Raw genomic sequence first — 23,515 nt, 5'->3', positions numbered from 1 at the left:
ATAATATTCAAATAAGTTAAATTTCCTTTTATAGTAATGATTTACATAATTTTTGGCCATGAATTATGATTTTAACTCAGTTAAATTTAAGGATTTAATGCCCAATTAGAATTTTAACTATACTATAACTGGCTAAATGAATACTCAAATAACCATTATGCTTATTCGAATACTCGAATATACTCGAGTTATTCAAATAACTGTTATATGATTCCAAACACTAATTTACTATTACAATTGTGTGATGAGGATCTTTAAAAAGCAAATTGTAAAAAAAAAACTGTTTATTATATTGCAGTTTACGAAGTTTTATATAAGGGAAAGGAAGATTTCATAATAGTTTTATTGATATAGTCCGCTAATTTCTACTCTAACAAAACACTCTCTATAAGTTTTTAACCTTTTTTTGGCGGTTATTGGGTTTAATACTACTTTTCACAACTGCTCCACTTTGATTACTTTTCATATTTTCAATCAGCGTCTTCTCTGATGCTTCCTTTTTGAAAATAGCACTATATGCCTTCCTATCCATCCTTTGATGGTTTTTACTATTGGTATTTCTTCCAAGGTAAGTTCTCCCTTTGCAGCCAATTCTTCTAAACAGGTGTACATATTTTCTGGTGAATAGCAATCCGTAGCTCTCAGATTTCCAGCCAAAAATAACCTTGTAAATACTGAACAACATTTTTTGATATACGTTTACCTCCACCTTTATTACTAAGCTTTAGATTTTCCTTCAAGGCCCATCCTTTTTTAAGAGAAAATTCTTGTTCAAGGCTAAAGATTTAGTTACTTAGTATTAGTATTTTGCTAAGTATAAAATAAAATGAAAATTCATGTTGATATTACCTTATAGCTTAGCTCTCAACGATTTCATTTACCACCTCATTTATTGGAAACTCTGAATCTTATAAATAATTACAGGTAATTATTTAGTTTTCCATGATTTCAAATTTGCAGCAATAAATAATTATACAACCTGTTTTTATACTAGGATTCGGCATTATCCAAGGAGTATTTGGCTCAGTTGGCTCTGAAACTGTTGGGAAGGGTCTGTAAACTGTACCACAAAGGTTAGCAATTTGTGCAGGAGAGAAATCGATCCATTTGCCAATATGTGAAAGAGAGCATGCATAAACGCATTCAGCAAATTAACCTGCTACAGGCCAACTCCACCCAAATCACTTTGAAATGCTGGATATAATTTTAGATTTTTTTTCTTTGATATTTTTGGTATTTTTTGGTTTTTGATTATCCCTATTATGTAATTTTATAATTGATATTATTTTTTTTTTTGCTAGCGTTCTATCATTTTTATTACGCTCCATTATTTATGAACAATATTTTTTATTTAGTTTTACCGGTAATTTTTTATTTCAGGATTCTATTTATTGTATTTTCATCAATTATAAATAATTTTACCAGTATAGTTGTATTTTTTTTTTGTTTATAAATAAAATCAAAATAAATTACACTTTTGATTTAATATAAAATTATAAACCTAATGATTTATTTTTTATTTTTATTTTACCAGTAATTTTAGTTTTAGTGTTCTATTTATTGTATTTTCAATTATAAATAGTTTTACTACATGTTATTATTTTTTATTACAAATAAGATTTCACAATAAATTTACACTCTTGATCTATTATAAAATTATAGATCTATCATTTTATTTTCGATTATATCTTTATTTTATTGAGATAATTGAAAATAAATTTACCTCAAATTTTCTTAATCTAAATTTTCTTGATCAACTAATGTTTCTATATCCCGATTTGATTCTATATGTGATACTGATATCCCGTTTAGATCTTGAAGTGCCATTTCAATATTTTCGCCTTCAGTAAGATCACATCCAATTCTAACATATCTTTTGATCACATGTGTAATCTATAATTGATTAACATAAAATGAGAAAAAAAATTAAAATTACATCAAAATAATTATTTACCGTTGCGTGATGCGAATCAACTGTTGTTTTCGCTACTGGTCAAAATCATTTCTTTCGTCACCAAGACCTTTCAGCAAAATTTCGTCTGAAGTGTCACATGATTCGACTAGATTTTGGCTAAACTTAAAAATTGAAAAAAAATTGACCAATAACTTTTTAGTCGATATTTTATAAAATTATGTATCACGTGCATTACACAATAGGTGATACTATATTTAACTTAAATTAACTTTTTTTTTTCTCACACTTCCACTTTTTCATTTTACTTTTCCACTCACCCTATTCGTCACTTTTTTGTCTTCCCCCCTTTCTATTCACTTTTTCATCTCCCTTTCCTCTCACTTTTTTGTCTTTCCCTTTTCCCTTTCTTTCGTCCATTCCCTCTTTCTTCTTTTAGGTGATGCCTCGACTCTTTGGATACAGTATTTTGGTAAGTTTTTAATTTTTTTTATTTCTTTTGTTTTTGCCTTAATAAACTAATTTCAAATTTTTTTTTTTAGTTATTCAGCTTTTAGATGTGTGGAAACTTCGGTAGGAGAGTTAGATTTTTTAAAAAAATTTTATTTAACGAAATGTTTGCTAACGTTTTCATTCTTTTTTTTGTAGATTTAAGATCACCTCTTTTAAACGCATAGAAACTTTAGTAGGAGAGTTAGATGTTTTTTAAAAATTTTATTTAACAAAATGTTTGCTAACGTTTTATTCTTTTTTTTTGTAGGTTCAAGATCACCTCTTTTAGACACGTGGGAACTTTAGTAGGAGAGTTAAATGTTTTTAAAAAATTTTATTTAACAAAACGTTTACTAACATTTTTTTTGTAGGTTCAAGATCACCTCCTCTTTTTGGTGCATCACCACCCGCTTTTGGTGCATTATTCCTGTTATCACCTTTTCATTTTGGTCCACCTCTATTCGCTCTCGAAGTATAATAGATATTAGAGTTTAGGGCATGAGTTGGTCGATGGTAAGTTTTGAAGTTGGGTTAATTTCGAAACTTTAAAAGAAATGATTTACTAATAATCATTTCTTTTTACTTTTGTAGGCTTCCATTTCAGGCTGATGGATCGGATAAGTTTCGATTTTGAAACTTTGAAATTTTTTTTATAACAGAATCGGTTTGCTAACCGTTTCTTAATTTTTTTTTGTAGGTTCTTCTTCGGACTAATATTGAATAGACGGGTAAGTTTTGAAGTGTATTTTGAAACTTTATTTTTTATTATTATTAAAGAAATGGACTAACCATTTTTTTATTTTTTTTATTTGTAGGTTTCCATTATCAAATTGGCGGGTAAGTTTTGAAGTATCAAAACTTTAATTTTTTTTATTTAAGAAATGTTAAACTGATTGTTTCTTCTTTTTTTTGTAGGTTTCCCCTTCTTGGAACTTTATTGGATGGGCGGGTAAGTTTCAAATTTTCAAAACTTTAATTTTTTTATTGAAGAAACGTTAAACTAATTGTTTCTTCTTTTTTTGTAGGTTCTCCCCTTGGGACTTTATTGGATGGGCAGATAAGTTTCGAATTTTTGAAACTTTAATTTTTTTATTGAAAAAATATTAAACTAATTGTTTCTTCTTTTTTTTTGTAAATTTTCCCTTTGGACTTTATTGGATGGGCGAGTATTAGATGGGCGGGTAAGTTTTGAATTTTTCAAAACTTTATTTTTTTTATTAAAGAAACGAACTAACCGTTTCTTTTTTTTATTTGTTAGTTTCTATTATCGAATTTGTGGGTAAGTTTCGAATTTTCGAAACTTTAATTTTTTTATTAAAGAAACATTAAACTAATTGTTTCTTCTTTTTTTTGTAGATTTTCTCCTTCGGACTTTATTGGATGGGCAGGTAAGTTTCAAATCTTTTGAAACTTTATTTTTTTTTATTAAAGAAACGAACTAACCGTTTCTTTACTTTTTTTTTGTAGGTTTCTCTTCAGATTTTATTAGATCAGGTAAGTTTCTTTTGAAACTTCAATTTTTTTATTTAAAAAATAGGTTACTACCCGTTTCCTCTTTTTTTTGTAGGTTTTCTACAGACTTTTATCAGGTTAGGTGGATGATGGATGATGGATGGTGGGCAGTGGATGGTGTATATAGATGATAGATAGATATTAATTTATGTAATTTTTAATAAACGAATTAATAAAATTTAATTAATAAATTATTATAAAATTAAAATCAGTAATTAGTTAAATGTACAAAAATCAGTAATAAATTATTAGGTTTATTAACAATCGTCAATTTGATTTTACTGATTTGTTGTCAATTTCTACTGATCGATTTGTTGACAAGTGGCAGGTGAACTGTGCAAATCGTCCATAATAATTTTGATGATTTTTTTGGCAATGATCAGCTGAATTTAGACCAACTTTCGCTCAACATTCATCAATTTGAAATTTGGACGAAATGGAATATTCCGACTAGTGATTTGAAGTAACTATTTTGTAAGCAGAACATAAAAGAAGTACGTTTCATCCCATCAGGATAAGTAGCAGAAAATTTTTCCCAAAAAGCACTTTTTTGATCTTTCAAATAAAGTATTGGTAATTGTGTTTTTGCGTCTATTTTGTAAGAACTCATGTTTACATTTGCTTTGTCTGCAAAAAATAGTTGGAATTCTTTTTCTTTGATCTCTGAAGGATCCTGGATATCTAATATAAAGGTCATAATGGACTTTTAGGCAAACATGGCATAGCAGCCTTTATCTTTATTAATTATTTATCAAACTTTACAAAATTACATATAAGAAAAAGAAAATAAAATAAAAACTAACTAAAAACAAAGCTATATAGTCTCCTAGAAAGAAATTAAAATTAAAAGAAAGTTCAAAAGAAAATTCGCTAATACTAACACTTCCTAGATCTCTCCCCTTGATATATTCCAACCAAAGTAGAAGCAACTATGCTAACAAAAAAACAAATGACGCGCCCACTATTAAAATCGATACTCCATCCTGCAAAAGCAGTTTTTAAGTAGCACCGTTAGACGACCCATAAAAACCGAAATGTGATTAAACCAAGATAATCCATATTGCATCGAGTTTTTTAACCAATCGGTTCTGGAGTCACGTGAATCAGCATAGGTCAGAAGTGGTAAAGATGAGTAAGGTAAATAAGAAGATTTGGACAAACCTTTAGGCCTTGAAAATTGTTTAAGTGTTGAAGTGATGTTTATTGCATATTCCCATAATCCTTTATCATACGAATGCGGATTCCAAATTCGTTTACGGAATTTGTTGACAAAATTGTTATGTATGGCAGCAACCACATTCATAGCAGCAAGGCGAGGAATACCTAAGTTTTCAAAAACTTCTAGAAAGGCGGTAGGCAAACAGCCACGAACCAGACTATAGGAGGACCAATTACTAGATGAGAAAGTCCAACAAGGGAGGGAAGTAATTCTATCAACTAGAGAAGAATAATCACAATTGGCATTATCACCCGCTTCTTTAAGTTTTTGAATAAGGTGGTGGAGGTAGGATGTTAAAATTTGGTGTAATTTAACACGACACTTTTTGCATAAAAATAAATGCATAAAATCTTCAAAATGATCTTCACAAGAGCGACAGGTTAAAATCTCCACATATAAATCAGGTCGTGTCCTTTTCAGTGATTCCAAAGTGGGTAGGTCTTCCAGAAAAAGTTGAAATTTTAACGTGTGATGTCTAGAGACATTCTCCTTGGTGAAAGAATTATCAAATTTAGGTTGGAACATTAATGTATGCTAGGTAAGAGCCCAATCAATCATGTATCGAGATGGATCCGTTAAGAGAGAAATAAAATGGAAGCGAGAAAGAGCTAAGAGGTCTTTCATATACAACATCTGGTGATATTGTTTAAACAGATGTCTTGGGTTGGATTCACAGACCACGTCATCATAAAGCATAATATAATCATGAACCGTGGCGAGATCGAGATGGAAGATGAGAACAGTGTCGTCAGATGTATGGGCAGTATTGGCAAGAGAATCAGTGAAGTCAATCCAATAAAAATTAAAGTGAGCTTTAACTTTGAAAGGCAAAACCGAAAGTTGTTTATCCACAATCAGTTGTTGAATGATGGCCCAAAGTTCAAAATTGGTAGTCTTATAATAAAGACGAGAAACTGAATAATCAGATAAAAAACAATGTTTCAAACCCTCGATGGAAGACTGTGAATCTGTATAAATATGAACAACTGAGTTGGCAGGAGAAGCTGATAAGGCAGCATAAATAGCAGCAGCTTCGGCTTGAGAAGAGAAAGGCCAATCATGAATAATACCCCGCTTATAAGTGGCAATGGAATTATGAAAGCCAGAATCTTTAACAATTTGAACCCAATCCCATCCCATAGAGGCATCACTAGTTCCTAAATTAATAAGAGAACCATCAGTGTAAAAGGTATAATGTGAGTCTGGAGAAAACACGACCAATGATAATGCAGCAACATCGCCAGCCATAAGTAAATGTGGAGTAGGCAAAGCCATGTCAACAGTATCAAGGAAAATATTGGGAATATCAGCAACAAACGCTAAGCGAACTGAAGGATTGCAAATTGAAGTAACAAAATCCATGATTTCTGTCCATGACACCGTAGCAATCAAGCTGAATGTGTGATTCATAATAGATGATTTCTTCATAGGCAAAATCCATGACCGACGAAGAGAGACCGAATAGGAGCAAGACACAGAACTGGTAGCAACCGATTTTTTTATATAAGAGGATTTGTTTATATTCAAGATGCAGCCAGGACAGGGTTGTAAAGTAATAAAGTCGCTCGGACGAGATAAGCAGTCTGAAATCCAATGTACAATAGTACAAGTAAAATACTTAGGTTGGATTTGAATCTGTTTACCGAATATAGGGAAGCCATCATCATTCATCGTGACAATCCAATTCTTCTTATAACCAGAAGGAGGAATACAAAGAGCAAGTTCTTTTGCAATCTGGCTCACAGGTCGTTGTTCAGTCATAAATCGATCTTTCAATAAACCAGGTTTATCTGGAATCGTGACGTTGGCAGAAAGATTTTTATACCAATTGGGAAGACGGGCATTACCACGCTTTTGAATAGAGTTAGCATATATGACAGACCAAGAGAGTAAATGTGTTCCCTGAGGTGTCAAAAGTTGCGAAAGGTAAAAAAGGCCATGTTTTCGAAGTCTTGTTAAATTGGCCTTGAATACATCCAAAGAAAGACATTGATAAATGGGAGTATGGCCATTAGGATAAGTTAAATCAGGCACAAGTGATAAATTAGCGCGTGACAGACGGAAGGGAGTTGAGAGCAATGAAGCTAAAGTATTAGCGATATAATCTTGTTTAAAAATTATAAGAGAAGACCAACAAGTCCAATCCAAAACCATCAAAGGAGAAATAGGAATTAAACAATAAAATTGAATAAATCGCAACCTATAATTAAAAAGTGATTTCATAAAAACAGAAGAAGAATTTGCTAACAAAAATAAATTAGTAAAATGACTTTGTTGTTGAAACGAAAATAAATTGATCAAACCCAAGGCTTGTGTTAAATATGACACCACATTAGGAATAGAACGTGATAATTTGGCCTTGTGTTTAACTAAGGCACGAACTGAAGAAGTAATAGTAGAACATTTAATCTCAGATAAATGCGTGACTTGCATTCAATAATCCAATTTCGGGATTAAAACAGTATTATAAAGATATACCACTTGTTGAACAGTCAATTTCGCAGGGCGGAGAATTGCAGAGAAAGAATTACATTCTCGTTTGAGTTGCTGTCAGATAAAATTCCTAGAGCCGTTAATATTAAACCAAACGCCCAAAAAACGGAAAGATGAGGACATAGGGATAGGAGTAACAGTAATATTGGACATAATGTTGAGTGATGAAGTCCTCAAATTAAAGGCAATAGGAGATAAATCTCGAGAAGCAGCAACTGCATTGGTGGCTAAAACATATTTATTATGGTTGGCTGAAGTATTGTTCAAACGATAAAATTCTTCAGTGATAGACAACATATGTTCCATTCCCTCTTTAAAAGAAGAAATCAAAGTAGAATCATCCATAAACACCAAATTATTAATTTCCAAAACATCCAGAGAACAAGAGTTTGATGAAACAGTATCAGAAGCCATTGGAGAAACCAAACGATAAGAGTCTTTCTTCTCATTTTTGAGAGCTGTGAGCAGAAGGTCTAAATAAATAACCCATAAGAGCGGAGAGATAACTTCACCTTGGTCAATCCCAATTCTAACTCTATATGGTGGAGTAGGGCCATGTGCAGTAATGACACGGTTAGAACGGAACATAAACAAAGAAAGTAAGAATTGAATAGCATTTTGTGGCAGATGTAAATGTTGGAGAGCAAGACTCAACATGGATAAATCAACAGAATCAAACGCTTTTGAAATGTCTTGAGAGAGGATCCATAAGGGTTGTTTGGTGACTACTGAGTCATGGATAATAGATTCCAGAGTAATTATAAGATCACGGCAGGAACCTCTTGGTAAACTTGCGAAATTACCTCCTTGGAGAACATGGTGGGAGGCAAGTAAAGGAGCGAGACGATTGTAAAAGAGCTTAACCAAGGCCTTACGAATTACCTCTAATAAAGTAATAGGACGTGTATTTTTAAGTTGGCATTTCCATTCATGCGGTTTGGGAATAGGAAAGACAGTAGCTTGTCTCCATAAATCAGGGGATATTTGCGTCTGATAAACAGGCGCAAATTAAGTTGAAAAGCAGAGCAGAAGCAGAAGGACCTAGGTGTTTTAACATCTCATACGAGATCATAGAGGGTCTGCACTTTATCATTGTGCATGGAGGAAATTGTCATGACCTATTCTATCAAGCGTAGGGAGGGATGATCCATGTCGAATCAAAAATAGCTGGAGAGACATCAGCAAGTGGCGCATATGCATTATACCATCGTTCAGGCAAATCCTGTATGGAAGAAAGAGGAGTAGAGGTAATTGGAACAAAGTTTTGAAAATGTTCAATAACTTCTTGATCAATGGCATCTGGAGAGGTTAATAAAGTAAGGTGTGTTAGATGATCAATAAAGACACGATCAAGAACGATTCGTTGTCTGGCTTGTGACAAGGCAGATTCAATAAAAGTGGAGATATCATTGGTGAAGTTATCATTCCGAGCATCAATTTTTGCCTGAATAGAGGAAGCTTGGAATTCCTTTTCTTTAAGCAAAAGTAGGCTCCGCAAAAGCAAAGTCATGTTCTCTAACGTTTGAAGTAAATTAGCAAAATCATCAATTCGTTCATCATGAAGAGAAGAAAGAAGAACAATAAAGATAACAAAAATTTGTTTATAAACAAAAAGGAGATTATTAAGACGTATATAAAAAAAAGACCATTTGGTTTCAAAACTAACAGAATATAAAATAGGATTTTTATGAAGGGAACAGATAGTCTTAGCCACTTTAGACAAAAATCGGTAAGACTGGCATAAACTTTCCAGATCCTTAGTACAGGTTGAAAAGTGAAAAATCAGGCATCAATCAGTCGCCAATCGGTCACCAATCAGGTACCTGATTGGTAACCGATTGGTGACTGATTGGCATTTTTGCCAAATACCGTCACCAATCAGGCAGTTTGCTAACTTTTGATCCAGTGATCAGAAAAGAATGAAATATAGCTCATTGGAATCGTCTCAATAAGACGAATCTAATGGTAGTAAAATCACATCTCTAGGATTAATAGTTAATAAAAAATTAAATAAAATATAAATGATACATTTTTATTTTTATATTTTACTTAATTTCTCATCAAGTATTAATCCTAGAAATTCGATTTTACTACCATTAGATTCGTCATGTTAAGACGATTCCAATGAGCTATATTTCATCTTTTTCTGATCACTAGATCAAAAGTTAGTAAACTGTCTGATTGGTGACGGTATTTGGCAAAAATGCCAATCAGTCACCAATCGGTTACCAATTAGTTACCAATCAGCTACCTGATTGGTAACCGATTGGTGCCTGATTTTTCACTTTTTGACCTGTGATAGGCTTCTTCGGAGTATAAGTATTGCTCACAGTAACTGAGGGTAAATTGGATTTTGCGACTTTAATAATCCTAGAATGGAGATATTCACACTTCTGGTTAAGAGGCCAAGCATCAAAGACAAGTGGATCAATTGGACATAACGCATCCAAATCATTAGCAAAAGCAGTCCACTGTTCAGTAGAAATAGAATCATATTTAAAGACGCGTTGAGTATTACGGCCAAGTTGACGAGCACGAGCAGATTTAATAGCATCTGACAGTAAAGAGGCATCAAAATAGGTGATAATAGGATTGTGGTCAGAAATGTGTATATCATAGGCATCAAAAATGGTTAATGTTAACATATAATGATGAAGAAGCGGGCAAGACCAAACAAAGTCAATGCGGGTAATAGTGTTCAAGTGGTGATAAATACCTAAGGTACTGGATAAATTAAGAGGGGTACAATCCTCATAATTATGAGAAAGCAAATAATGAAATAGTTTATGGATTCTTTTAACAGCAACCTGAGGTTGATGTAAAAATATGGGGTAAAACTTCTCCAAATTCATATTAAAATCACTGCAAATAGCATGGTGAAAATTTTGTGAAGAAGTTTGAGAAATAAGAGAAATTAATTGATCAATGACTTTATAACGAAGAACAAAGTCATTTGTAGGGGAATATAGACTACAAATATACGCAATTTAACATTGCCTTTAAAAAATAAGTCTACAGAAAGAATTCGTGAAGAATGAGATTGATAAAATTGAACATGGGTAGCTAAAGAGTTGTGTATAAATAAAGAAACACTACCAGAAGAACGGCTATATTTAGTAGAATCTAAATTAGAATGAAAAGAAGTATAATCACAAACTCGTTTAGACAAAAATTTCATTTGTTTAGGCGATAGATGAGTATCAACAATATCGCCAAAGGAGATATGATTTTGTAAAAAGAAGGAAGAAAGTTGGTCCATTTTAAACGAACCTTGACCAGAAGTCTTAAGACCATTAACATTAAAAGAAGAAATGTTAAAAGAATTGGGGATGGGGGAGGTAGAAGAAGAAGAAGAAAATAATGTATCAGATAAAGGATCATTAAAAATATCACTAAAATCAACGGGGTTGGGGGGATTTCGCATAAAGGTATCATAATCTATATTATCGTTCATCATTATTACACTATGATAAAAACTATGGGGTGAAAGGGGGAGGATAACAAATTAATCAAACGAAGTCTTATTGACTAAGTCCGAGGGAGAGCTACCAGAAATGAAGCTAATAAATCTTTCAATAGAGCCGGATAAGTGATCGAATTTGTTATCTAAAGATCGTTGAAAGGAATAAATTTCAGCATGTTCTTTATTAATAGTAGCTTCATCGGCAGTTTCGGGAATGGAGGAGAAGGAAATAGTGGAACGGGGAACAGGAACCATTGGGGAAGGGAAAATCAGGCCAGAAAAGGACCTGTTCGAGGTGGACGGGTTAGATTGTGTTATATAAGGAGGGGTGCTTTGGTGGTTATCAACAAGCATATGTGAAGAATCATTAGGGTCAGGTGGGAGAACATCGTCTTGCATATGTCCAAAAACAGGAAGTTCCAGCCGAGACATCTTCTGATCAGCTAATTCAAGAGCATGAATTCTAGCACGTACACTAGCCATATCTTCTTGAAGGCTTTTAAGCACCAAAGGATCTCTTGAATTCGGGAACAATTAAGATCCACCAAGGGAGGTTTGTGGCCAGATGAATTGTGAGCAGAGGTACTATTATGTTGGGAAGTGGAAAAGGAAACTGAACGGTCTTTGCCTTTACACTCATTAGATCAAAATCGTTGAGCAGTTTGAGTAGAATTATTAGAATTAGAGGGATTGTGCGAAAAAGTATTATTGGTATTATTATTGTTCCGTCCAGTATTACTGGCTGAATGATTATGTTATCGAGAATTAGAACGATCCTTGGATTGAGAGCGGGAACGATGTCTACTGCGATTAGCAGAAGAGTTATAGTTATTCGATTGTCCAATATTGAAGCGTTCTTTTAAGTGTGTAATGGGATTACGGGTGCGTAAGCGACCTCGAGAGTTGTTCAATGGGCATGCAGCAGGAGCACAGCCCAGTTTGCCGCATCTATGGCAAAGCTTGTTTGTATTCTCTGGGAGTTCCCATTGGAATCTATGACCTTGCAGGGTGATTGATTGTTCCATTGCGGTGTCCATCATTTGTTGTGATTTAAAAGTGATGTAAGCTCATCGTTTAGGTTTGTAGGAATTAAGAGACAGGGGGATATTAACGGCCATAGCGCCAATTGCTCGTACCAAGGGCGCTAAATGCACATCTTTTGTGTTAGGAGGGAGTTGAGATAAAACAGCAACGAATTCACGTCATGATTTCTTTTTATCAAGGGTGAGGGAATATGGCGTAATGCGTAAACAAGTGGAGTAGCAATAAATCGCCCACTGCTTATCAACAAAATGCCAGATGGAAGAAACATCATCATAAACGATATGAGCTTGTTGGACTTTAGCATTTGCACGCGTATGAAAACGATAGGATTGTATGTTACCATACTTTTTGAAAAGAGCAATAATATCATCTTTTTTGATGAAAAACGGGATATCAGTAACTTGGATAGCCCGGAGATCTTCATCAGTTCGGAGTTGCTGTAGGTCATGTAGGAAAAATTGGAGATCGGCAAGATCATTATGTCAGAGAGAAAGGCAAGCATCACGTTTAGTGATTGAATTAAAATGAATGACTAATCTTTTGAAGTCACCAGAACCAAACATGCGAGCACAGCCAGTGTAAGAGTGATAAGTTTCCAAAAGGAGATTATTGACAGCGTCAATCATAGCCCGATTGGTAGGATATTTTTTGACAAATTCAGGGGAAGTATTAGGCGCTGCAGCAGCCTGATAATCACGCCTAAGAATGGAAATAGTGGGCGTATCAAGGGGAAGAGGAGAAGTATCATTGGTATCCATAATATCCTTATTAGAAGACGCGTTTAAGAGGGAAGATTCTTTGTCATTTGGAGCATGCATGGACGCGTCGGTACCAGATGCGATAGAATCAGGCGCAGAAGGCGCAGTAGTATCTTTGGGAGGAGGAGACGAAAAATTGTCAGTATTATTTTGTTGAGAAGGAGTAGTATTGCTGCCTCCAGCATCAACTGCTGAGTCGGCGACGTAGTCATCTTCCATAGGATTTTCTGGGAGCGTACGAGTACGTTTGGAAGGGTTATTTTTATTGTTTGTTTGTTCATTATCAGAGTTTGAAACGTCAGAACCAGAGTCTTTATTTTTGTTTCATTTATCTTGTCGCTTGGCAGGTCCCCCGTTAAGGTTATTGCTAGCTTTTTTGTTACTTTTGAGAGGCATTTTAATAGTAAAATAAGAGATGTATTGATACGAAGAGTAAAAATTTCTTCCGCGAAATTTTTTGACCAAGGATCTACAAGAAAGAGTTGGCAGATCGGGATCCTAATGGACTTTTGGCCAAAACACCCCTTTTTGCTAAAACTCAAAAAATCGTTTTTTGTGAATATCTCAGCATCCAGTGATTCAATTTTAATGAACTTTTTTTATTTTGTAGCCTTCATTTAGCTTTACAATTTAAAAAAAAGTTCATCAAAATTGGCCTACTGGATGCCGAGATATTTATAAAAAATAATTTTTTGAACCCCTGAAAAATGGGCCAATTTACCAAAAGTGTTACTTGATCCCAATCTGCCAACTCTTTCTTGTAGATCCTTGGTCAAAAATTTCGCAGAAGAAATTTTTATTCTTCATATTAACACATCTCTTATTTTACTATCAATATGCCTCCCAAAGGTAATAAAAAAGCTGGCAATAACCCTAACGGGGGACCTGCCAAGCGATAAGACAAACGAAACAAAAATAAAGACTCTAGCTCTGACATTTCGAACTCTGATAATGAACAAACAAACAATAAAAACAACCCTTTCAAACGTACCCGTACGCTCCCAGAAAATCCCATAGAAGAAGATTACGTCGCCGACTTCAGAGCGACGCTAAGTAGCAATACTACTCCTCCTCAACAAAATAATGCTGACAATTTTACGTCTCCTCCTCCCATAGATACTACTGCGCCTTCTGCGTCTGGTTCTGTCGCATCTGGTACTGACGCGTCCATGCATGCTCCAAAAGACAAAGAAACTTCCCCCTTAGATGCGTCTAATCAAGGATATTATGGATACCAATGATACTTCTCCTCCCCGACACGCCCACTATTTCCATTCTTAGGCGTGATTATCAGCTGCTGCGGCGCCTAATATTTCCCCTGAATTTGTAAAAATATCCTACCAATCGGCTAGCGATTGACGCCGTCAATAATCTCCTTTGGAAACTTATCACTCCTACATCGGCCGCGCCCGCATGTCCCTGGCTCTCGACTTCAAAAGATTGGTTATTCATTTTAACTCGACCACCGAACGTGACGCCTGCCTTTCTCTCCGACATGATGATTTTGCCGATCTCAGATTTTTCCTACATGACCCACAGCAACTCCGAACCGATGAAGATCTTCGAGCTATCCAAGTTACCGACATCCCGTTCTTCATCAAGAAAGATGATATTACTGCTCTTTTCAAAAAGTATGGTAACATACAATCCTGTCGCCTTCATACACGTGCTAATGCTAAAGTCCAACAAGCTCGTATCGTTTATGATGATGTCTCCTCCATCCAACATTTTATGGATAAACAGTGGGCGATCTATTGTTATTCTACTTGTTTACGTATTACACCGTGCTCCCTTACTCTTGATCAAAAGAAATCGCGACGTGAATTCGTTGCTGTTTTATCTCAGCTTCCTCCTAACACAAAAAATGTGCATTTAGCGCCCTTGGTATAAGCAGTTGGTGCTATGGCTGTTAATATCCCCTTATCTCTTAATTCCTACAAACCTAAACGATGGGCTTACATCAATTTTAAATCACAACAAATGATGAACACTGCAATGGAACAATCAATCGCCCTGCAAGGTCATAGGCTCCAATGGGAACTCCCAGAGAATACAAACAAGCTGTTGCCATAGATGCGGCAAACTGGGCTGCGCTCCTACTGCATGCCCATTGAACAATTCTCGAGGTCGCTTATGCATCCGTAACCCTGTTGCACATTTAAAAAAACGTTTCAATATTGGACAATCAAATAACCATAACTCTTCTGCTAATCGCAGTAGACACCGTTCTCGTTCTCAATCTAAAGATCGTTCTAACTCTCGACAACGTAACCGTTCTGCCAGTAGTACTGGTCGGAATAATAATAATACCAATAATACTTCTTCACCCAATTCTCTTAACTCCAATAATTCTACCCAGTCTGCACAACGACCTCGATCTAATGAGCGTAAAGGCAAAGACCGTTCTGTTTCCTTTTCCACTTCTCAACGTAATAGTACCTCTACTTCCAACTCATCTGGCCATAAACCTCCCTTGGTGGATCCTAGTTGTTCCCAAATTCAAGAGATCCTTTCGGTGCTCAAAAGCCTTCAAGAAGATATGACTAGTGTACGTGCTAGAATTCATGCTCTTGAATTAGCTGATCAAAGAATGTCTCGGCTGGAACTTCGTGTTTTTGGACATATGCAAGACGATGTTCTTCCACCTGATCCCAATGATTTTTCACATATGCTTGTTGACAATCACCAACGCACCCTCCTTATCTAACACAATCCAATCTGCCCGCCTCGAATAAGCCTCTTTCCGGCCCGATTCTCCCTCTCCCAATGGTTCCTATTTCCCTCTCCACCATTTCCTCCTCCCCCATTCCCGAAACTGCTGATGAAGTTACTATTAATAAAGAACGTGCTGAAATTTATTCCTTTCAACGATCTTTAGATAACAAATTCGATCACTTATCCGGTTCTATTGAAAGATTTATTAGCTCCATTTCTGGTGGCTCTTCCTCGGACTTAGTCAATATGACTTCGTCTGATTAATTTGTTATCCTTCCCCTTTCACCCCGTAATTCTTATCATAGTGTAATAATGATGGACAATAATATAGATCATGATACCTTTGTGCAAAATCCCCCCAACCCCGTTGATTTTAGTGATATTTTTAATGATCCTATATCTGATACATTATTTTCTCCCTCTTCTTCTACTTCCCCCATCCCCAATTCTTTTAACATTTCTTCCTTTAATGTTAATGGTCTTAAAACTTCTGGTCAAGGTTCCTTTAAAATGGACCAAATTTCTTCCTTTTTTTCTCGTAATCACATCTCCTTTGGTGGCATTGTTGATACTCATTTATCACCTAAACAAATGAAATTTTTATCTAAGCGTGTTTGTGATTATACTTCTTTTCATTCTGATTTGGATTCTACCAAACACGGCCATTCCTCTGGTGGTGTTTCTTTGTTTATACATAGCTCTTTAGCTACGCATGTTCAATTTTATCAATCCCATTTTTCTCGAATTCTTTCTGTAGACTTATTTTTTAAAGGCAATGTTAAATTGCGTATATTTGTTGTCTATATCTCCTCTACAAATGATCTTGTTCTTCGTTACGAAGTCATTGATCAATTAATTTCTCTTATTTTCCAAACTTCTTCACAAAACTTTCACCATGCTATTTGCGGTGATTTTAATATGAATTTAGAGAAATATTACCCTATTTTTTTGCATCAACCTCAGGTTGCTGCTAAACGAATTCACAAATTGTTTCACTATTTGCTTTCTCATAATTATGAGGATTGCACCCCCCTTAATTTATCCGGTACCTTAGGTACTTATCATCATTTGGATACTATTACCCGTATTGACTTTGTTTGGTCTTGTCCACTTCTTCGCCAATATATGTTAACAGCTTCTATTTTTGATGCTCATGATTTACACATTTCTGACCATAACCCTATTATTACATATTTTGATGTTTCATTATTATCAGATGCTATTAAATCTGCACGAGCTCGTCAACTTGGTCGCAATACTCGACGTGTTTTTAAATATGATTCTATTTCTACTGAACAGTGGACTGTCTTTGCTGATGATTTGGATAAATTATGTCCAATTGATCCACTTATTTTTGACGCTTGGCCTCTCAATCAGAAGTGTGAATATCTTTATTCTAGGATTATCAAGGCTGCTAATTCCGCCTTACCCTCAGTTACTGTGGACAACACCTATGTTCCAAAAAAGCCTAAAGACTTGGAAAGTTTATGCCAGTCTTATAGATTTTTGTCTAACGTGGCTAAGACTATCCGTTCCCTTCATAAGACTCCTACATCATATTCTATTCATCATGAAACCAAATGGTCCTCATATTATATACGTCTTAATAATCTTTTATCCCTTTATAAACAAACATTTGTTACACCTATTATCCTTCCTCCCCTTCTTCGAGATGCAAGAATTGATGATTTTGTTAACTTACTTCAAATAATAGAGAATATGACTCTGCTTTTGCGAAGCCTACTTTTGCTTAAAGAAAAGAATTCCAAGCTTCCTCTATTCAGGCAAAGATTGATGCTCGGAATGATAACTTTACCAATGATATTTCCACTTTTATTGAGTCTTCTTTGTCACGAACCAGACGACGAATAGTTCTTAACCGTGTTTTTATTGATCATCCAACACACCCTACTTTATTAACTTTTCCAGATGCTATTGATCAAGAAGTTATTGATCATTTTCAAAATTTTGTTCCAATTACTTCTACTCCTCCTTCTTCCATACAGGATTTGCCTGATCGATGGTCTAAAACTTATACACCACTTGCTGATGTTTCTCCAGCTATTTTTGATTCACTAATGGATCCTCCTACCCTTGATGAATGGTACTCAACAATTTCATTCATGCCTAACGATAAAACCCCAGGTCCTTCTATGATCTCGTACGAGATGTTAAAACACCTAGGCCCTTCTGCTTCTACCTTGCTTTTCAACTTAATTTGTGCTTGTTTATCAGAAGCAAATATCCCTGATTTATGGAGACAAGCTACTGTTTTTCCTATTCCTAAACCGCATGAATGGAAATGCCAACTTAAAAATACACGTCCTATCACTTTACTGGAGGTGATTCGTAAGGCTTTGGTTAAACTTTTTTACAATCGTCTCGCTCCTTTGCTTGCCTCTCACCATGTTCTCTAAGGCGGTAATTTTGCAGGTTTACCTGGAGGGTCCTGCCGTGATCCTATTATTACTCTGGAATCCATCATCCATGATTCGGTAGTTACTAAACAACCCTTATGGATTCTTTCTCAAGACATTTCAAAAGCATTTGATTCTGTGGATTTATCAGGACCCCGGATATCTAATATAAAGGTCATAATGGACTTTTGGCCAAAAACACCCCTTTTTGCTGAAACTCAAAAAATCGTTTTTTGTAAATATCTCAGCATCCAGTAATTCAATTTTAATGAACTTTTTTTTACTTTGTAGCCCTCATTTAGCTCTACAATTTATAAAAAAGTTCATCAAAATTGGACCACTGGATGCCGAGATATTTACAAAAAACGATTTTTTGAGCCTCCTGAAAAATAGGCCAATCTGCCGAAAGTGTGACTTATGACCTGTTTTGGAGATATCCGGGGTCCTGATTTATCTATGTTGCGTTTTGCTTTTCAACGTTTACGTTTGCCTCAAAATGCTATTCAATTCTTACTCTCTTTATTTATGTCACGTTCTAATCGTGTCATTACTGCACATGGCCCTACTCCACCATATAGAGTTAGAATTGGAATAGACCAAGGTGAAGTTATCTCTCCGCTTTTATGGGTTATTTATTTAGACCCTTTACTTACAACTCTCAGAAATGAGAAGAAAGACCCTTATCGTTTGGTCTCTCCATTGGCTCCCTATACTATTTCATCAAATTCTTGTTCTCCAGATGTTTTAGAAATTAATAATTTGGTGTTCATGGATGATTCTACTTTAATCTCTTCTTCTAAAGAAGGAATGGAATATATGTTGTCTATTACTGAAGAATTTTATTGTTTAAACAATACCTCAGCCAATCACAACAAATATGTTTTAGCCACTAATGCAGTCGCTGCTTCTTGAGATTTGTCTCCTATAGCCTTTAATTTGTCGATTTCATCGCTCAACTCCACGCCCAACATTATTGTTACTCCTATCCTTATGTCCTCATCTTTCCAGTTTTTAGGAGTTTGGTTTAATATTAACGGTTTTAGGAACTTTATCCGACAACAACTTAAACGAGAATGTAATTCTTTCTCTGCAATTCTTCGCCCTGCGAAACTGACTGTTCAACAAGTGGTGTATCTTTATAATACTGTTTTGATTCCGAAATTGGACTATCGAATGCAAGTTACACATTTATCTGAGGCTAAATGCTCCACTATTACCTCTTCAGTTCGTGCCTTAGTTAAACATAAAGCCAAATTATCACACTCTGTTCCTAATGTGGTGTTATATTTAACACATGCTTTGGGTTTGATCAATTTATTTTCATTTCAACAACAAAGTCATTTTACTAATTTATTTTTGTTAGCAAATTCTTCTTCTGTTTTTATGAAATCATTATTTAATTATAGGTTGCGATTTATTCAATTTTATTGTTTAATTCCTATTTCTCCCTTGATGGTTTTGGATTGGACTTGTTGGTCTTCTCTTATAATTTTTAAACAAGATTATATCGCTAATACTCTAGCTTCATTGCTCTCAACTCCTTTTCGTTTGTCACGCGCTAATCTATCATCTGTGCTTGATTTAACCTACCCCAATGGCCATACTCCTATTTATCAATGTCTTTCTTTGGATGTATTTAAAGCCAATTTAACAAGACTTCAAAAACGTGGCCTTTTTTATCTTTTGCAACTTTTGACACCTCAAGGAACACATTTGCTCTCTTGGTCTGTCATATATGCTAACTCTGTTCAAAAGCGTGGTAATGCTCGTCTTCCCATGTGGTACAAAAATCTCTCTACTAATGTCACGATTCCAGATAAACCTGGTTTGTTAAGGGAAAGATTCTTGACTGAACAACAACCTGTGAGCCTGATTACAAAAGAACTTGCTCCTTGCATTCCTCCTTCTGATTATAAGAAGAATTGGATTGTTACGCTGAATGATAATGGCCTTCCCTTATTCGGCAAACAGATTCAGATCCAACCCCTTGTACTATTGTACATTAGACTTCAGATTGTTTATCTCGTCTGAGCGATTTAATTACTTTACGACCTTGTCCTGACTGCAACTTAAATATAAACAAATCTTCCTATTCAAAGAAATCAGTTGCTACTGGTTCTGTTTCCTGCTCTTATTCGGCCTCTTTTCGTCAGTTATGGATTTTACCTATGAAGAAATCATTTATTTTGAATCACACATCCAGTTTGACTGCTACGGTGTCGTGGGCGGAAATCATGGACTTTGTTACCGCATCTTGTAATCCTTTAGGTTACTCGATGCTTGCTGCTGATATTCCCCATACCTCCTTTGATATTATTGATGAGGCTTTGCCTACTCCTCATTTACTTACGGCTGGCGATGTTGCTGCTTCCTCATCGGTCGTGCTTTCTCTAGACTCTCAATATACCTTTTACACTGATGGTTCTCTTATCAATTTAGGAACGTGTGATGTTTTTATGGGATGGGGCTGGGTTCAAATTGTCAAGGATTCTGGCTTTCTCAACTCTATTGCCACTTATAAGCGGGGTATTATCCGTGATTGGTCTTCCTCTTCTCGAGCCGAAGCTGCTGCTATTTATGCAGCTTTATCAGCTTCTCCTGCCAACTCTGTAGTTCACATTTATACAGACTCACAGTCTTCCATCAAGGGTTTGAAACATTGTTTCTTATCTGATTATTCAGATTCTCGTCTTTATTATAAGACTACCAATTTTGAACTTTGGGCCATCATCCAACAACTGATTGTAGATAAACAACTTTCAGTTTTACCTTTCAAGGTTAAAGCTCACTCTAATTTTTATTGGAATGACTTCGCTGACTCTCTTGCCAATACTGCCCATACATCTGAGGATGCTATTCTTATCTCTCGCCTCGATCTTGCCGCGGTTCATGATTATATTATGATTTATGATGACGTAGTCTGTGAATCCAACCCAAGACATCTGTTTAAACAATTTCATCAGATGTTGTATATGAAAGATCTTTTAGCCCTTTCTCGTTTCCGTTTTATTTCTCTTTTAACAGATCCATCCCGATACGTGGTTGATTGGGCTCTTACTTGGCATACGTTAATGTTCCAACAGGACCCCGCTTACTTCTAATAGAGGTCTCCGAAAATATAAGGTAAAATTTATATTAAAAAAAAATTTTAGGTCTCTTAATAGATAAAGGTAAAATTATATATATGACAAATAAAGGTCTCTGGATATGTAAGGTAAAGTTAAAATAGGTTTCCGGTTTTATAAGGTAAAATCAAATATAAGTTTACAAATGTTTCGGTAAATAATAAGGTAAAATTGTATATAAAATTTAATATTTACCTTATATATACTAATTTGAAATATTGTACAACAATTATTACAATATTTGGTAATATACGTTTTATAATTTTTTCTCAAAATAAAAAATTTATTCTCTTCTTTATACTTGTAAAAACCATTTTATATTTTTAATTTTATTTGCATTAGCACTATCTTTTTGAAAATTATTACAAAAATTAGCTTTTAAAATATAAAAATTCGTACAGCAATTAGCAACTTCAGAATTTAATTTCAGTACTTTGGTTAAATCAAATCATATTTTACTATCTAAGAAAGTTGTTTAGTAAGGTCGAACTACTTATATTTGAATTTTTATAGCAGTTGGAGTAATATTTATTGCATACGAGCATTTTTTTATTTTAATATTAACTTAAAATTTACGTTTTTTGTTTATTAAATTCGGAGCGTAATTTGGGCATTTTAGTCAAATGAAATCACCTTTTTAAGCTTAAGTAATATTGTTCGGCGAGATCGAAACTACCTGAATATTAATTTTCATAAGAATCAGTTTAATATTTACGGAATACGAGCAATTTTCGCACTTTTAATTTTTTTTTATTTTCCCGATCAGTAATTATAGGGCGTAATTTGGGCACTTTGGTCAAATGAAATCACTTTTTCATGCTTAAGTAAAGTTGTTCGGCAAGGTCGAAAATATTTAGATAAATATTTTCATAGCAGTTGGATTAATACTTATGGGGTACGAGCATTTTTTCATAATAATACCAATTACGAATTTATTTTTTTTAAAAAAAAATTAATTAGATTTTTTTAAAGAAAGTAAGTGAATAATAGTTTCGAAGTAAAGTTAAAGATGTGTGTCTTTAAGATTTTTTTTATAGTATTTTTGTAATTCAAAGTACTTTTTTTACTAATAAAAGTTATTTATCTTTAAAGAATAAGAATTAAACTTAGTAAAAATAAAAAATTTTTAAAATTTATTGTAATGATTATAAAATATTTTGTTTATTTAATATTTAAAAAAATTTAGGTCTCTGAAAATCTAAGGTAAAATTTATCACTATATATATATGGTAAAATTATGAGATAAGAAAGGTTGGTAAAATTACTAGTAAATCTGAAATTTTGCCCGGAGACCTTTATTAGAAGTAAGCGGGGTCCTATTCCAACCCAAATTTAATAATTCCTTCACTAAGGAAAATGTCTCTAGACATCATACGTTGAAATTTCAACTTTTCCTGGAAGACTTACCTACTTTGGAATCCCTGAAAAGGACACGACCTGATTTATACGTAGAGATTCTAACCTGTCGTTCTTGTGAAGACCACTTAGAAGATTTTATGCACTTATTTTTATGCAAAAAGCGCCGCGTTAAATTACATCAAATTTTAACGTCATATCTTCACCATCTTACCCAAAAAATTAAAGAAGCGGGTGCGTGATAATGCCAATTGTGATTACTCTTTTTCATAGGGATTAGAATCGATTATCATTATTAGAATCGATTTTAGAATCGATTAATCGTCGATTAATCATTAATCGAAATTATACTACTGTCGGTCACGTGACTATCAAAATTATTAAGATCAACATAAAAAATTTCCTTTTTGGGAATTTTGTACAACATAACTTGAATTTCATTGGACAACAAATTTTCCTTTTTTTGGATTTTTGTTAATGTCACGTGACATCGACCTAACTTCTTATTAACGGACTACCCCAAAATGTCACGAAACGGCCGGCATTAAGAAATTAAGAAATTAACTATGTGACAAATAATGTGTGACAAATAGGCCAATACTTGTAGGGTACGCAGGGAAATCTTATTAACGCTACTGCGCCACAATAAGTAAATTCGATTTTTATTCGATAATCGATTTAAAATTGATTCTTATCGATTTTCGATAAATTTGATTATTGTAAAATTGATTCCAATCTCTACTTCTTCAATTAATAGAATTACTTCCCTCCCTTGCTGGACTTTTTCGTCTAACAACTGGTCTTCCTATAGTCTTGTCTGTGGCTGTTTGCCTACAGCCTTTCTGGAAGTTTTTAAAAACTTAGGTATTCCTCACCTTGCTGCTATTAATGTGGTCGCCGCCATACATAACAATTTTATCAACAAATTCCGTAAACGAATTTGGAATCCGCATTCGTATGATAAAGGATTATGGGAACATACGATGAACATTTCTTCAAAACTTAAACA

At 34.4% G+C, this 23,515-nt stretch overlaps 3 protein-coding genes across 3 annotated transcripts; all 3 read right to left on the bottom strand.

Annotated features, from left to right (window-relative positions):
* Window positions 1-474: 474 nt before the first annotated feature.
* Window positions 475-889, bottom strand: OCT59_000531 (uncharacterized protein; the record flags this gene model as incomplete). The annotated part of the gene is made up of 3 exons (XM_066138893.1): window positions 475-596; window positions 665-777; window positions 882-889. 3 exons carry the CDS (start codon window positions 887-889, stop codon window positions 475-477), a joined length of 243 nt encoding a protein of 80 aa, XP_065988343.1.
* An 845-nt stretch (window positions 890-1,734) lies between these two features.
* OCT59_000530 (uncharacterized protein) lies at window positions 1,735-2,332 on the bottom strand (the record flags this gene model as incomplete). The annotated part of the gene is made up of 2 exons (XM_066138892.1): window positions 1,735-1,893; window positions 2,273-2,332. 2 exons carry the CDS (start codon window positions 2,330-2,332, stop codon window positions 1,735-1,737), a joined length of 219 nt encoding a protein of 72 aa, XP_065988342.1.
* Window positions 2,333-11,230: 8,898 nt separating this feature from the next.
* On the bottom strand, window positions 11,231-11,574 carry OCT59_000529 (uncharacterized protein; the record flags this gene model as incomplete). Its single annotated transcript, XM_066138891.1, has 2 exons — window positions 11,231-11,234; window positions 11,378-11,574. 2 exons carry the CDS (start codon window positions 11,572-11,574, stop codon window positions 11,231-11,233), a joined length of 201 nt encoding a protein of 66 aa, XP_065988341.1.
* Between the last annotated feature and the right edge of the window lie 11,941 nt (window positions 11,575-23,515).

This window comes from Rhizophagus irregularis, chromosome 1, assembly GCF_026210795.1.
Source record: "Rhizophagus irregularis chromosome 1, complete sequence".
NCBI lineage: Eukaryota > Fungi > Glomeromycota > Glomeromycetes > Glomerales > Glomeraceae > Rhizophagus > Rhizophagus irregularis.
Note: the sequence above shows the minus strand (reverse complement) of the source record. Positions and strands in the feature narration are given on the sequence as shown.